Source organism: Pteropus alecto, unplaced genomic scaffold (genome assembly GCF_000325575.1).
Source record: "Pteropus alecto unplaced genomic scaffold, ASM32557v1 scaffold79, whole genome shotgun sequence".
In the NCBI taxonomy this organism is placed as follows: domain Eukaryota; kingdom Metazoa; phylum Chordata; class Mammalia; order Chiroptera; family Pteropodidae; genus Pteropus; species Pteropus alecto.
The window spans coordinates 2,038,418-2,054,144 of NW_006494612.1; the positions used below are offsets into that span (position 1 = coordinate 2,038,418).

A 15,727-nucleotide genomic window follows, 5' to 3' on the forward strand; every position below is an offset into this window, starting at 1 on the left:
GGGCATTCGCTATGAATCCCTCACTGTCCAGTCAAACCACTCACCTTGCCTTTTCAGCTGAACATGTGAGGTTAAAATGCTGTGTGACATTTTTACTATTTGTTCATAGGTATTCTTTTTACTCAGTAATTATGATGCAGCTTTGTTTTCCATGCAACGCCTCTTTTCAAATATGTTATTGTAAAGATTAAGCTGATGAATTATGTGTAGCAACAGAATAATCAAGAATGGCATGTTATTGTCTCTCGCATTTATTCTACTTTATAGTCAGATTAAATAACTTCACATTTAAAATAAATAATTGCTTCCCACCATAAGAGTACATCTTGCTTTCGTCAGAGGTTGTAGCAAAAAGTGAATGCTGGAAACACTGATGTGGATGGTAGCAATCCACTCTCCTGCTGAGAGCACTTACTGGCTGCTTCTAGAGAAGCAACGCCTAACGCAATAGGGCAAGACGAAAGATTTGAATAAATCTAAGGAAATACTTGAGAATGCAAGATTTCATTCTCCCAGTTCTGATGCAGAAAAAGAACAAACTGCTCATAGTTATTCCTCCCCGCCCCATTTATTCCAATAAGAAATACAGAAAAATTGGTAAAATTTATTCACAATGCAGAAGTTGAGATGAATAAAACAGCTGGCAATGGCAACTTGCCTCTGACTTGGATTTATAAAAATATCAGTGAGCTCAATTTTCTCTATTTTGCTATTTCATTTGGGGAATGATGAAGAGTGTCTTTTTTATAATTATAAAACTTCAGACTTTGATGTCATTTGTCACAATATTGTCTGGAATTCCGAAAATGTTCTATCAGAGGTGATCTGGGCATTTCTGGACTTGAAAGTTGGTAGAAGTTGGGTAACCGGATATCGTAGTGGTATCTTTTTCCTATATACACCCTATCATTCAAGGCATAGAGTTTATCTGCAATGTCACTGCCAATTAAAACTGAAAACAGGCGGGAGATGTAACGATGCTGAGCGAAGAGCAAATATAATTTCTTTCTTCTCCAAGACACATATCTACAATCAGTTTCTGCTGTGAGGGTTACCTAAAAAAATAAGACAATATACTAACAAAGATTAAGAAGCAAGAAAAGTTCTGCCACAATTTTTGTGCCCCAATTTTAAACGAATTTCCTTTCTGCTTTTTTTAGGTTAAAAAAGCCCGCTGACTCAAAATATATTGTAAAAATAGAAAACTACAAAATTTATTACTGTATATAATTTATAACATGAATAATCACAACATTGTTTCCTTCTCCAATTTATCTGTTTCCTTAAGTTCATATATCTATATTTTGCATTTTATTGAACTGAGAGCTATTTGATACTAAAAAATAATAAAGTTAACTAATGTTAGAGAAGTATTTCCAAGTCAGTCTTGAACACTGTGGTCATTTAACCTTAATCCAGTTTCATAGTACAAAATAGAATTTATTTACCTATTTTGCACATGTATATAAATTTGTATATGTATACATACACATACATTACATGTAGGAAAACAGTATACCATAATAGATAGAGCCTATTGAAATGATTATCTCTCAAAACTACCAGATGTGGCAGCAGAATAGTGACAGTAAGTTTAGCATTTTGTTACTAGAAAACAACTGTAATCCATCAGCATTTTAAATTTTAAAAATCACTTATTTTGAAATAAAGGCTGATTTTTTTTTTGTTCTTGTTGCTTTTCTAAATTGCCACAGTAGCAGTATTTAGTTTACAGTCAAATCTCAATTAATTATATTTTAATTCCCATATATACAGTTAATTAAGTGAACGAAAATTTTAAAATATTTCTCATAGACTCCTTTCTGTCATATGTAATGCCCATTCTTTTCCTTGTCGCTGGACCTATAAAGTGACATTAATCAGCCGCATTTTTTGTGCCCCAATTTTAAGTGAATTTCCCTTCTGCTTTTTTAGGGTAAAAGAGTTGAATGGCTTTGTGAAGTCATGCACGCGAAGTACATTCCAAAGTTAAATATAAATTATTCCTATTAACTGCTGTTTTGTTTGTTTGCCTGTTTTTAAATAAACATTGTTTATCTGTTTGGAAGAGGCAATGTTCCTTGTGTGTCTAGTTACCCCTTACCTGGAAAATGCCTTCCTCTGTGGGTCTCAGCGAGTCCCATTCAGGAGAATCCAGGAACTGGAAGGGGAAAATGTAATGCAGAAATTCGCCATCAACTGTCACTCTGATCCTATCCAAACACAAAGAACAACATTTATGAGGGAAGGAGAAAGCCAGCACCTAATTAGGGGTGAGGGGAGGGAGCAGTAGTTCAGATCTCTGATGACCTTTTTGGCTATTAAACTTCGAAGAGGATAATATTAAATTCATACATTACGGTAAGTGACAAATCTCCTGTAAGACTCATTTACTGATATTCCTCACACAGTTAAGATTCTGGAATACTGGGCAAAATTCCAGAAAATTCATCAAGCTGTATACTTATGATATGCGCTCATGTATGTGTGTATATTACACTTCAATAAAAAATTTCAGTGCACTCAGTCAGATTTTAAATTAAGTAGAACACTGAAAAACATAAAGTACCACTGTAAATACCTCTGCAAATTAAATTTTTAGCCTTTTTAAAAACGTAATCACATTATTGTTTTCTTTTCCTAAACTTTGCTTTCAAAACAGTTGACCTTTGAACAACACAGGTTTGAACTGCGTGGGTCCACTTACATGGGGATTTTTTCAATAAATATTGTAAATACATTTTCTCTTTCTTGTGGTTTTCTTAATAGCATTTTCTTTTTTCTTTTTTTGTAAGAATAATTTTTCGTAAGAATGGTATATAATACATATAACATGCAAAATATGTGTTAATTGACTGTTTAAGTGATTGGTAAGGCTTCTGGTCAACAGTAGGCTATTAGTAAAGTTTCTGGGGAGCCAAAAGTTATACGTGGATTTTTGACTGTGCGCAGGTCAGCATCCCCACCCCTGTGTAGTTCAAGGATCAACTGTATGTGTATATATAAAATGAGGTGCACCCACTCCACTTCTAGCAAATGGGCAATTACTAGAAATTACTAAAAAGTTAATCATTATAAAATTTAGTGTTCTTTATTTAAAAAATGCCCTATTTAAGTCTATTTAAAATACTCTGCATGCCAGCGTAAGTATTGTATTAATTCAAGCTGGCATCATCTTCTTCTTGACTTTCAGTAATTAGTTTGAAAACACATAGCATATCCAGATAAACCAGTTCATACATTTGATTTCTAAGAAGAACTGTTACGGCTCTAGACTATTTCCTGCTTCCGGTAAATAATAGCATGTACTCTAAATACCTATGCCTATGAGTCACGTGTCCAGGGCTTTCTCATGCCTCAGGGTGTTAAATGCCACCCAGGACTGTGCTATGCTGATATAAAAAAATGTAGCGGAAAGACAAGCTAAGGACTATTATAGAAGAAAGACATGCAAGCACCAAGAGTACAAACCTTCCTGAAACAAGCAGAGAGAGTTTATCAATGGAAGTTTTCCCCTGCATGGCATAACAATGTTCCTTTTCCAAAGTAACCACTTCAGAGCTCAGAGCAATTGTTCTGAAGACAGGCAAAGAGGTCCCCAGAGGCTGGAAAAGGGAGCTGTACAACAGCTGAAATTCTCGGGCAAAGGTTATGCTGCGCACTTGATATGCAATATGAACAAACTGCATGAAGCAGATAACAAACAGTATAAAATTCCAGGAAAATATGTCGGCTGCACAGACATCGACCCAAGCCCAGACAGCAGAGCAGAGAAAACCCAACCCCAGCAAACTGAAGACATAAAGGAGTCCGAAGAATCCACTGCCACCCATGAAACCTACTACAAATAAAATACTGGCAAGATGATAAATGGCTCCTTCAGCCTCATGCTTCCAGCTTGTGCAGACTGGGTGTTCATCTATTAGGTTCTTCCATAAACTTGAATTTCTTTCCATGGCTATACTACTGTCTGGTTCACTTTTCTGTCGACATTAGATGATATCAAAGCAAGCGATTAAGTCCTTTGCTTTTCCATCATCAGAGTTTGGCTAAGTCTTCACAAAATCAGAGAAAGCCTGGAGGAGTTGTAGTGATTAAAGATTTGGTGTGTATGGATCTTGAAAAACTAAGAATCCCATGCTATCTTCTAAGTTCATCTGGGCTCCTGCTTTAGATCTAGGCCACAAATATTTTGTAGTTTCCTGTGCAAGAAAAAAAACAAAAGGATCTAATTAAACAAGAAGAATTGAGAATATATTTAATGAATCACCAGCATTATTTATTCAAGTTTACCCTCTATTTTCTATGAAGTTAGAAAATTTTGAGTGCCAATGCTGTCAAGTGTTAAATTTCTAGGATATGAAAAGTATAGTTTTAGAATTATGCTTATTAGTAATAATAAATTACTTATAGAAATTTTAGAATTTGTTAGGATTATATAACTACATAGTTTTCAAAGTAGCTAAGTGCTATAATCAGCTAGTCTCCATAACAGTAGTTCAGGCACCTCAGATCACATGGGACAGTAACTAAATATGCAGATTCATAGATTGTTTCCAAGACATACTGACTCAGACTATGAGGGGGTGGGGCTATGTGTCGCTATTTTGAACAAGCTCCCCACATGATTTTGATGTGGCAATCCATGGCCTTCCATGGACCACCTTTTGAGAGAGATGGTTTGACTTTACAGATGAAGAATGTGAGGCTCAGAGAGGCCAAGTAATTTATCCCAGGCCATACAGTGATTAGTGGCAGAACAGAACTTCAGCATTTGAGCCTGTATGCTGGATCCCATCATGTGGCCTCTCCTGAAAGATGTTTTAATTTAGGCACTTAAAGGAGACTTAGTAAATAAACATAAGAAACACATACTTAGGAGTTAAATTTTAAGAGCATGTAGTAGACTGTAAAAATGTTTAATGACTTAGATCAAAATTATTTGAGAAATATAAATTCAGTTCTACTTTACTATCTTAGAGGCTATTTCAGGTTAAAGGTTGCATGCACATAACTAAATAAATATTAAAATTCCTGCTACTTGCATTTTTATTTACCAGATGGTCAAAATGTTATTGACTTGTTCCTCTGCACATATATTCCCTACCCTTTCAGCCAGATGGTAAAAATGCTAATATGTGATCTGAGTCAGGAGAGATTTAACCATGATGACAAAGCTGTAGGGTATGTATCATTTACCACCCGGTTTCTTAATAAATGGTTTCAATGTGAAGCATTCATTAGATTGGTTTTTAAAAATCATAGCAACGTTCAAAACCTTTGAACTCGTATAGTGTTATTTTTGAGAGATTACTTCCAGAACACCTGTTAATAAACTATCAGGTATCGCAGATTTTGTTTCATAGAAAAAAATACACTCAGAGGTGAAAATGACTTAGCTGAAGTTAAAAAAAGGAACAGTGTAACCACCAGCAGAACTACAAATGGAAATGAAGGAGCTGCTTTTGTTGAAGTTTCTGGTTTTTCACCTTGGATAGGGATTGTTTTCTTAGCAAATAATGACTTTTTAGAATGCCACCTAGTGAATCATTCAAAAAAGGAAAAAAGAATAATGTCGACTCAGAACTTACAGCAATATTGTTAGTTTTACTCAACTTGCTTTCAAATACATTTCAAACATCCTGCATCCTTCTAATTATCACCCTCTGCACCCAACACTCTGAGATGATGAGATTCAAGGCAAACTGGCACACTAAACGTGTTTAATTTCTCCTCTTTTAAACAAAACACAAAATTATACACTACTGGATATTCATAACAAAGAAAAAAAAATTAAATATGAGTAATGAGAACTGTGAAATACCAGACTGTAAATGTCAATCTCCTCACTGTTTTACTTTTAAAACTAGGGCATTTTCAATGAATCCCTTCCTCAGGGTACCAAACACAGCTGCTAAAGCCAATATCAAAAAGCACTGCTAGAGGAGCTCTGAACTTTGAACTTCCTTAAAAATTTATAATCCTCAAAAAAAATGTTAAAATAATACTAATGGGGAAAGGCCACGTAAAATGTTTGTGGGAATTCAGAAGTGAGCTTATGGGACTCTTGTCCCCTTTAAATCTTGACTTGGGGGGATACACTGGGCCACCTACATTCCAGGAGTGAGATCCATTATGATTATAAGAGGAACTGTGCTTCTGGTCCTTTCTAGTCTGCTTCTGTTTCCATGAGCTGCTACCAAACCATCTTCTATCCTTGATACTGTATCACTGCCCTGATTACATGACTCCACACCCTGCCTTTCTCCACTTGGTGTGTTTTTATTCAGTCACCAAAACAGATGCATTTTGTTAGTGGAAAAGAAAGAACTGACAGGGGCAGGTGATGAGCATGAGTGTTCCTTTGGTATGTGCCAGCAGTACTATATGAATGTTGAACATGAATCATCAACCAGCTGCCTGCATTAAAGGCTTATAGGCCTTTAGTCATGTTTTTGGGTAAATAAACACTGGAATGTCAAAGTGGCACGAAGGATACCTTAAGCAACAAAATCAATCTTCCCTGCAAAAGAAGTTAGCACACAGAGATGCAAATGATGGAGATAAACTTAAGTGCAAATAAACAATAATTCCAATTCGCCACCCCACCCACTCCCGCCGCTCCTGTCCCCTGCTTTTCTCTTTAAATTGTAAGACCCTGAGTAGTTATAAAGGAATAAGAAAATGTAAAGGAAGGTACAAGGACGATCAATGAAATGTGAAATAAACTTGGTGGCAAACTGATGAAGACTAGTTCAGAAATTGCATTGATCTGTTCAGAACTTGTACATTTATTATCTCATCACATCATACTTATTGCCACAAGGGAGGCAGAATCTAAATCATGCCCAGCTTACAAATGAGAAAAGCGGCACAAGATTGGTGAAGTCTCTTGCTTCAGGTGAAAGAAGCGGTAAGTCAACATAGTGGGTGGAAGCTGAAGTCCCCTCAGCTCAGCTTCATGCCTCACCAGCAGTCAGTGCCACCTTTCAAGGCCATGAATCTGACATTAACATATTGGGAGACCGAAGTGGAATAGTTTGCCAGGAAAATAATAATCCTAACACTGGATATTTAAGGCCTGCTATATCTGCTTGTACTTCTCAATCCATAATGCTTAGACTACAGCTAAGGACATATGCATAGAAAGCCATTCATGCAATAATTTGCTTTACTATTATTCGACATTGACTAATTTCCTCTCCTAGATTCTGAAATTCTTAAGGGACAAAGAAATATTTTTGTATTTCTGACCCCTGGCACTCAATGAATGTTGACTGAATATATTGGTGTAGAGATATAAGCACTCTGCCTTCTCCATTCCCAGTCTCAATCCAGTTTAATGAATGATCTAACATCTTCTGTCACCTTGGGGAACAGAAATGGGGAAGATCCCAATGCCCAGGATAGTTCAGTACAAAGACACTAAGGAGTTAGCACATCACTTCTTTAAAATGTCTGGCACAACTCCAAATGCATAGGGGAATCTTTTTGTTTTCTTACAAACTTGAGCTCCTTAAGAGCTGCTGAATTCCTGATCTGATTAAAAACAACTCTGGTAACTTGTGCTATTGAATTAGTTTTGGTTGCTAGGCAACCTGGAAGATCAAAATTCCATCGATATTGTGCTCATTAATTGGAATCAGATCTGAACTTCGGTATGTGTTCCATATGCAAAAAATAATCATTTACTTAAAGCTGGCTTTCTCTACTTATCTTCAAGGAGGTACACTTACTCGGTGACTATGTGCCACATATTTAAAAAGTTACCTCATTTAATCTTCACAACAACTCTGTGGGGTAGGTACTATTATCTCCATCTTACAGATGAGAAAATTGAAACTCAGAGAAAGTAATAAATTGTTCAAGGTCACATTGCTAATTCCATCCAGGTCTGCCTGACTCTGAAGCTCACAGTCTAAACCACTTTATTCTGCTTCCGCAGTACCAGGTTTTAGAAAATGTGGGCTTTATTCTCCTCTCTGCTACTTAGAGCAACTCAGAAATATTTATTTATCAGTGAAGCAGAGGTAATATCACCTATTCTATCCACTTTAAAGCGTGCTGGAAGATTCAAATGAGATTATATACACTAAAAATTCTTGGCAAATTCTTAAATAACATAGAAGTAGCATTGCTGTGCTTGTTGCTTACTGTATGTTACAGAGCTGGGCCATTCGGAGAATATAATTTAAAAAAAAAATCTTTCTTTCCCCCAGAGGATTACAACTCAAGACAGAAATACAAATGGTCATTTTGGGCTGCTATCTGTCTTTGTTATAAATTCTAAGTTTACTCATTCTTGCAAGGGCAATCTCTGTTATTCTTCCCTACCTTGCGTCCTGATCTCCTACTGTTGGTAAGTACAGACCCATAACTGGCCCAGCATTGAGTCTTCGCTTTTCGATGGCCAAGAAGCCAGTCATTGGAAGCCACCAACAATCTTCTAATTATATGTGTGTGTGTGTGTGTGTGTGTGTGTATATACATATATATGTGTATATATATATATTAATACACACATGTATATATATACATGTATATATTATACACACACACATATATGTTATACACACACACACGTATATATATGTATATATAATATACGCATATATACATATATATGTACACACATATATATATTAGACTATGAGGAGGACATAAAAGGAAGAAGTGTCTCTATTGAAATAGAGGAACAGAGAAGGGTTAAAAACTTTTTAGAACTGTAGGCAATCCCAAAGTTCAGAAAGAAATCAAAAGAAAGGGGAACTCCGCTTTAGCCATATCTAATCTGATGCTCTTGGTCTAGCAACAGAATTCACAGCAGAAGATAAGGGGCAGATGGAAGGATATTTAACAGTTACTATCACACAAGACAACGCTGAATAAAGACTGGGGTTGGTAAGATTATGAGAGAAATGAGAGTCAAAGTTAAATGCCCATGATCAGAGGCCTTTGAAACAACTCTAGAGTTGTGTTGTCCAGTACTGAAGCCTTTAGCGACATGTGGCTGTTGAGCCCCTGAAATGTGGCTGGTCTGAATTGAGATGTGTTATACACAATGGATTTTGAAGACTTAGTACAATGATAAAGAATATGTCATTAATAATTTTTATATTGATTATGTGGTAAAATGACAATTTTGGAAGTACTGGGTTAAAGAAAACATTATTAAAGTAAATTTCGCTCATTTCTTCTTATTCTTTAATGTTCCTACTAGAAAATTTAAAATTGCATATGTGGTTTGAATTATACTTTTTTGGGCAGTGCTGGTCTAGAATCTTTCAAGTAACAGAGAGGAAATGAAAAGACTTGGCATGATGCTGTGCAAACAGTGCATATGTATAATGTATAAGTGTATAAATATGGAAGAATTACCTAAGATTAAGAACAGAGAGTTGATGGAAATGTAAATGATATTGGCTACAATTTGTTATAGTCAGTCAGATGTTATCCAAGGCATAGATGTCACCATCTGGTTTCCACCTACATAGATGGCCAACCCACTGAAGCTCTTGGCCTTTATTCTACCAAGGAAGGCACCACTTTTTCCTTTTGTCTTAGGAGAATTCCACTTTCCCAAGCAATTATATTACATGGTTTTACTTTCTTATTTTACCTCTTGATGATACCTCATGGAATACACTGGAAAGGCTGGACAGATGGTGTCATAAATTTTGAACTGGAGATTGGATTGTGGCCTTCTGGATTCCAGAAGGTCCACACTGGCCTTTGTTTTTACCTAATGCAGGGGTCCCCAAACCCTAGGCCGGAGATTGCTACTGGTCCGTGGCCTATTAGGAAGCGGGCTGCACAGCAGGAACTGAGCAGCGGGCCAGCGAGTGAAGCTTCATCTGTATTTGCAGCCGCTCCCTAGCACTAGCATCACTGCCTCGGCTCTACCTCAGATCATCAGGCATTAGATTCTCATAGGGGCCAAAAAGGTTGGGGAGCGCTGTTAATGCATGAGTCTCTTCATGCTCCACTAGGCTCCTAGGCTGGATTATGATTTGATCTTCCATAACAATAAGAGCTTGGCTTCTCTTAAGACAATGAAATTAGAGAACATGCCCACAAGCTGTGCTGGACTTCTCTGAGTCCCATGTCTCAACTAAGGTCATATTTGATTATCTCCAGCCATGTTTGATTTTTCACTTTATCATATACTGTGGTAGGCAGAATTCTAAGAGGACCCTAAGATTCCTGCCCAGCTAATGCACATGACCTATAATCCCCTTCCCTTGAGTGTGAGATGAGAGGGATGCTCCATTGATTACATAACATTATATGGCAAATGGTGCTGAAATAGTCACTCCTATGATTACATTGTTATACGAGAATCCACCGTAGGATTGGAGAGGGATTGGATGTTAGAGAGATATGTTCCCACTGACCTGGAAGAAAGCAAACACCACTGTGAACTGCCAGTGAGGCCACAAGGCAAGGACCTGTAAACAGTCTCTGTGAGCTAGCTAAATGAAACCCCCAAACAACAGTTACCAAGGTAATGGGGACCTCAGGCCTATAATCTCAAGGAGCTGAATTCTGCCAACCACCTGAAGAGCTTGGGAGAGGTCCTCGGACTCTAAATCAAGAATGCAGCGTGGCTGACACCTGCACTGCAGGCTCGTGAGTCCCTGAGCAGAGGTTCCACTTCAACTACACCTAGACTCCTCACCTACAAAAACTGTTGAAATAATTTGCCTTGTTTTAAGCAACTAAGTCTGTGATAATTTGTTATGAAGCAATAGAAAACTAATATACATGCACAATTATGAGTGCTCACTATACATGAGGATTTTCAATAATCTAATAATCTGCATTTATGATGGATTTGGAATACAAGTCAATGGGGCAGAAGGCATCAATCCTTGATAGATTTAAATCAGGAAAATTAGGTTAGAATAGTTTTTCAATAGTATCTGGAAAACAAGACACTAGGGAGGCCCTGGGAATTACATTTAAATTCACTGTGGCTCTCGGCACCACTTTATAGGTTTTCCATTTGTGGAGTGAGGTGGCCCCAACACTGTTAAGAATTTAGACACATGGGCAACTTCCAGAGTAGTTATGTCATTCACATATCAATCTCCAAAATTCCTGGAATACCATTTCCTTGGTTGACTTTCGGCTCAGTCAGTTCTTTGTAAAACCGAGCCATATGTATAGAGCAAATACTTGTTATTTCTGACACATGCAGAGATTAACACTCAAAAGACAGGCCATAGAAACTCAACACCAATAACAGCTCTGTAATTCTTCTAATTGTGTGACTCCACCAAATCCAGATGAATTGAGCAATGGGAAATTAATGCAATATCTAGTTGCCATCTTCTTAATCCTCATTTACTACTATTATTACTACCACCGCTACTACTACCAGCATCTAACATTTACTGAGTACCTACTTACTATGTGCCATGTCATCTAATACTTACAACTTTTTGAAATAGGTAGTTTTCTTGTCTTCATTTTATAGATGAGAAAACTGAAATATAGGGAATTTAAGTAGGTTACCTAAGGATACATAAATGATAGAGCCCAGATTCACTCCCAGGCAGGCGAATGCTTGAATACCTTTGGCCTTCCATACAAATAAGAGCTTGGCTATGTTTATTTTATTCTCTTAAGCACCATAACACACTGCTTCAGGTATATTTGAATCTAAATATTTGGATTATTGGAACAAATCAACAACATTCTTATTTTCTCCCTTCAGTTCTAGATTCGGTGAGTTTAAATGTCTTATGAAATGACAATTTTTTGAGCAACGGAGTGATAGGAAGGTGTGCCCTATGTTGAATCACTCAGCGCCCTATAATTCTTGATTTAAAGAAACAGCAGTAAACCTCTCTTTCTCAAGCTTGTCGTTCGATTGCTTTAAACAAAATCCATGCTCTGCTTCAAGTTCTGACTTTTCCAATTCCTAGAAATGGCTAAGGGGACAAGCAGGAAGCCATTTACTTTGGAACGGCTGCTATTACATTATGCAGTAAGTTCGCCAGAGATTCTTGATGAAAGATGCAAGAGAAGTGGATCCATGGATACATTAAACAGTCTTTTCTAGATATGAGCCAAAGGTGGACACCTTCATTTCCCTCTCCTCCAAGTGACCTATATTCAGCAAATGAACTCACTTTTTCCATGCTTATTTTAGTTAAGGTTCTCATGTTCCTTCCTGGAAAACACATCTAACAAGTTCATGTGTTCCAGCTAATTAGCTATAATCTTTTCTTTTCTCTCTCTCTCTCTCTTTTTTTTTTTCTGGCTAAATAACCAGGTGGACCATACACCAGGGTCCGTAATGTTTGAAACCACCAAACCAGCCACTGCTAGTGCTAAAAGGTGCACTTCTGCAGGGTGTTGCAATTTCTTTCATAGTGTTTCTATAGAGAAAGGAGCTCAGATTGTTCACTCTTTGGTAGTAAATCCACATGCTCAACAATCTTTTCACTTCTTCAATTTTTTCAGCTTTGTTGTTATTGACTTTGCAATACTTGCAGTTTTCCCAGCCATAGAGATTTTTTATTTTTGTGGTGTTGCCTGTCATGATCCAGTGTGGATTATTCATTCTTTTGTTCCTGTTGCTCAGGAAATATCACTATTTTCTTAATCCTCTCAAAACATTTCATTATCTCAAGCTTCTCTTCAGTATTTAAGCTTTCCTTTTGCATACACTATTTATTATTTTTGAATCAAGCTGCTTAGACATCGTTGGGATGTTGAATGAGTGTGTTTTTATATAGAAAAGTTCACAAGTGCAAAAGAATAGCATAACACAATCTTGCAGGATAACATGTGGTGAACCAAGGTAGCTGGTAAATATTTGAAGTGTGTGTGTGTGTGTGTGCTTTTTGTGCATTCCTACATGGTCAGGTCAGATGGTTATAGTCTAATACATTCACTTGGTGTTCCTACTAAGTAAATCATGCATAAGCAAGAGCAAAATTCATGTTATGCTCAAGTTATTCCAATATTTCAATTGCACTGGAATGATGCTTGTTTTCAAAACAAGCATTATAACAAAATTAACTGTCCATTAACTTTCAAATGGCCAGAAAAATATTAATTAACATATGCAATAATTCAATAAATGCCTGCCCTCATGGAGCTTGCATTTTATGGCCAGAAAAATATTAATTAATATATGCAATAATTCAATAAATGCCTGCCCTCATGGAGCTTGCATTTTAATGAAATTCAAATGTTGAAATAATATTAAGCCTAGTTTCAAATTATGGGATCTATTTTAAATAGCTAAAAGTACATCTTATTTGTAAATAAACTTAAACTACTTAAAACTCATTGAAAATCAGTTATTGCATACTAAAGTTTTAAATAAATGCTACATTTAAAAGACAGTCTAAAGTCTTAAAAATCAAAATGCAAACAGGCTTGTTTTTTAGAACTTCTATCAAAGACCAAAAACAAATGAACATACCAAAAACATATGTGTCTCTGGAGTAGCACATTATATATTAATGGTCTGCACTCTTCTATTTTTATAAATGGAAAGAAAGACGTACAGAACAATCATCACTTAATGTTAAGGATGGTTATTTCTGGATGGTGGGGTACTACTTTTACTTTTTTGGTATATATCTATATTTGCATTCTTTGTAATAATTTTTTTAAAACAATAAGATGATTTTATATTAATTTGAAATTTTTCAAATCAAATATTTCAAAGAATATAATAAAAATCCATGAGTCCAACAACTAGAATTAACAAACATCAACACTGTCATATTTTTGGATCTTTGTTATAATAAAAAAATTCCACAAAAGTTGAAGATCATGTGGATTGTTCTCCAGTTCTATTCCCCACCCAACATCCATATATATCTATATATATATAATTGTGTTTATCCTTCCAGTACATATAGGAAAATCTTAAAAATTGCAACTTAAAATAAAATGCGAGATTAGAAATATAGGTTCTAATGTGTGTTTTTTTCAAATAATTCACACTTAAATTTTTTTCTGATGAATAATTTTAAACATATACAAAAACAGGAAAATAATATATAATAAACCCCCATATACCCATTACCCAGATTCAACAATTATCAAGGTTTTGCCACATCGCTTTTGAAATTAAAAATTAAAGCTGTAACCTATTGTTCATCCTACAGTTTGTTTAGTCAATAAACAAACACCTACTACAGAAGACAGAAATACGATTAGTTGTGCTCTTACTATGTGCCAGGCACATACACTAACCCATTTAGGGGTCACAACAACTCAACAACATAAATAGTATTATCAGCGTTGTTCAGAGTGGAAAATGAGGCTCAGAGAGATGATGATTCTTCCATAGGCTCAGCCAGTTGCTCATTTATCTAGAACTTAAATCCCCCCTCCTTCAATTTAGAGTGTATATGAGAATCACTAGAGGATATTAGTCTGTTGAAGAACACAAAATGTGAAGGTCTTACTTTGGTCAGTGTGAATTAATCTCTGAATTCTGGGTTGGAGGAGGATCCAGCATTACTACAGGGACTTTAAGTCAGCAACTTTGATTATTTATTTAATTTAGAAAATACCTGTTGTAACATTTAGATGACAGAAACATTTTCCCTTTTCCTTTAAAAAATCTACTTATTGATTGAATACACTTTGGTAAATTCTTATTTACTCTCTATATCTCATCATCCCAGCTGACCAATAACCATAATTATAGAAAATGATTTTAATTGCGATTTGCAGGCTTGCATATCTATCATGGATATTTTCAAAAGCAGTTTTGAAACTTCTTGACTCCTATGTTGCTTACGTGTTGTTATGCTCACATACTACAGGAAATGCTTCATAACCATTCTTGATCTTTCCTGGAGACAACTGCAAAATACACAGGCGTGAATCCTCCACTGTGTCAACCCTATTTAGTCAATCTTGTGGTATGAAGCATGGGATTTTGGTTCCCCATGACACATTTTTATTTAATGGCGTAGAATGTCACCATTTAGAAGCATAGGAAGCACAATGACTCAGCTATTTTGAGAGACTGATAAGGTTAAAGAAACTCAACTATATCTCCTGTATATGTATATATAAAATTTAAGGATGGATGTCTTACTGTAGATTTCAATTAATATTAGTATCCCAGACTCTTAAAGAGATAGTCTCTCAGGGAAGGAAAGACTCTTAAAGAGCATCCGAGATCAGCCAGATCTCTTTATTTTGAAAGTATGTAAAGAGATCCAATTTTTGTTTTGTTTATATTTTGTTTCATGTAGTTCTTGTTTTTCTATTGCCACAAGTAATGCCAATTTACTGTACATCAGGGATATGTTCATGCAACAGTCCCTAGTGTTAAAAATAATAGAAAAGAAAATAGCCACTAAACTTTAGTATGAACAGAGAGCAATAATTTTTTAAGTTTGCCATAATATTCAATTGCAATGTGTAAACTTACAAATTCAAAAAACCTAACTACCAGAGTTAGGGTGAAAAGTCAGGAAGGAAGATTGTTGCATTCTAAAAGTTTACTAAATCAAATTATGTTCAAAAGTGGCCTTCTAATTCTACATTTCCATTTATTATTTACATATAGAAAATTTTCACTTCTTGCAAAACAAACAAATTTTTTTGCCATAACCTTATTACTGCATTTTTAATTCTTTAATCTTTTCCCAAAATACAGACCCTCAGTATGTATTATATCTCTGTAATCGACCCTGGTAATGAAGTAATTTAATGATTTTCAAATTTCTTTTTCTCTTCT

The 15,727-nt window shown here is 35.8% G+C and overlaps 1 protein-coding gene across 1 annotated transcript in view; it reads right to left on the minus strand.

The window, feature by feature from the left end:
• Nucleotides 1-235: 235 nt before the first annotated feature.
• The window catches only part of POPDC3 (popeye domain containing 3), a 16,188-nt gene continuing 696 nt past the window's right edge, over nucleotides 236-15,727 (minus strand). Inside the window, exons 2-4 of the mRNA XM_006926039.3 lie at nucleotides 3,472-4,202; nucleotides 2,105-2,213; nucleotides 236-1,055 (exon numbers count right to left, since the gene is read on the minus strand). Coding sequence (XP_006926101.1) covers nucleotides 774-1,055; nucleotides 2,105-2,213; nucleotides 3,472-3,956 — 876 coding nt within the window. The 5' untranslated portion in view covers nucleotides 3,957-4,202 and the 3' untranslated portion in view covers nucleotides 236-773. The remainder of the gene's footprint in view (nucleotides 1,056-2,104; nucleotides 2,214-3,471; nucleotides 4,203-15,727) is intronic.